Here is a 622-nt window from a genome sequence, read left to right as displayed (position 1 = left end):
AAAGCTCCCGGACACGTGGTGGTGCGTGCCCACTGAAGGAGTACTCAATCTCCCCGTTGGGGCCCTCATCCAGGTCAGTAGCATTGAGCTGGATGACCAGGGTGCCAGCAGGGGCATCCTCAGGAAGGCTCACACCATACGAAGGCTGGTCAAAGGCAGGCACATTGTCGTTCGCATCCAGCACTGTGATGAGGATGTGAGCTGTGCCCGAGCGCTCAGGGACACCACCATCGAGAGCCGTGAGCAGCAGAGAGTGCGTGCGTTGCTGCTCACGGTCAAGGGCCCGCTCCAGCACCAGTTCTGCAAACTTGCTGGCATCGCTGCGTGTCTGCACCTCGAGCGAAAAGAACCTGTTGGGGCTGAGCCGGTAGGTGTGCACCGAGTTGGTACCCATGTCAGGATCCTGGGCGCTCTCCAGTGGGAAGCGGGCACCAAGCGTGGCAGACTCGGCCACCTCCAACACATACTCCTGCCAGGGGAATGTGGGCGCGTGGTCATTGATGTCCAGCACCTCCACTTCGACGCGGTAGAGCTCCAGCGGGCTCTCAACGAGGAGCTGCAGGTGGAGCAGGCAGGTTCCTCCGGCTTCGCACACCTGCTCCCGGTCAATCCGCTCGTTCAC

At 61.6% G+C, this 622-nt stretch overlaps 1 protein-coding gene across 1 annotated transcript in view; it reads right to left on the bottom strand.

Annotated features, from left to right (window-relative positions):
* Positions 1 to 619, bottom strand: part of LOC104516871 (protocadherin-10-like) — a gene marked incomplete at its 5' end in the record, with an annotated part of 4,211 nt that extends 3,592 nt beyond the window's left edge. Inside the window, one exon of the mRNA XM_010161355.1 lies at positions 6 to 619. Within this exon, the coding sequence (XP_010159657.1) occupies positions 6 to 619 (614 nt within the window). The remainder of the gene's footprint in view (positions 1 to 5) is intronic.
* Positions 620 to 622: the final 3 nt, after the last annotated feature.

This window comes from Eurypyga helias, unplaced genomic scaffold (assembly GCF_000690775.1).
Source record: "Eurypyga helias isolate BGI_N326 unplaced genomic scaffold, ASM69077v1 scaffold44181, whole genome shotgun sequence".
Classification (NCBI taxonomy): domain Eukaryota; kingdom Metazoa; phylum Chordata; class Aves; order Eurypygiformes; family Eurypygidae; genus Eurypyga; species Eurypyga helias.
Note: the sequence above shows the minus strand (reverse complement) of the source record. Positions and strands in the feature narration are given on the sequence as shown.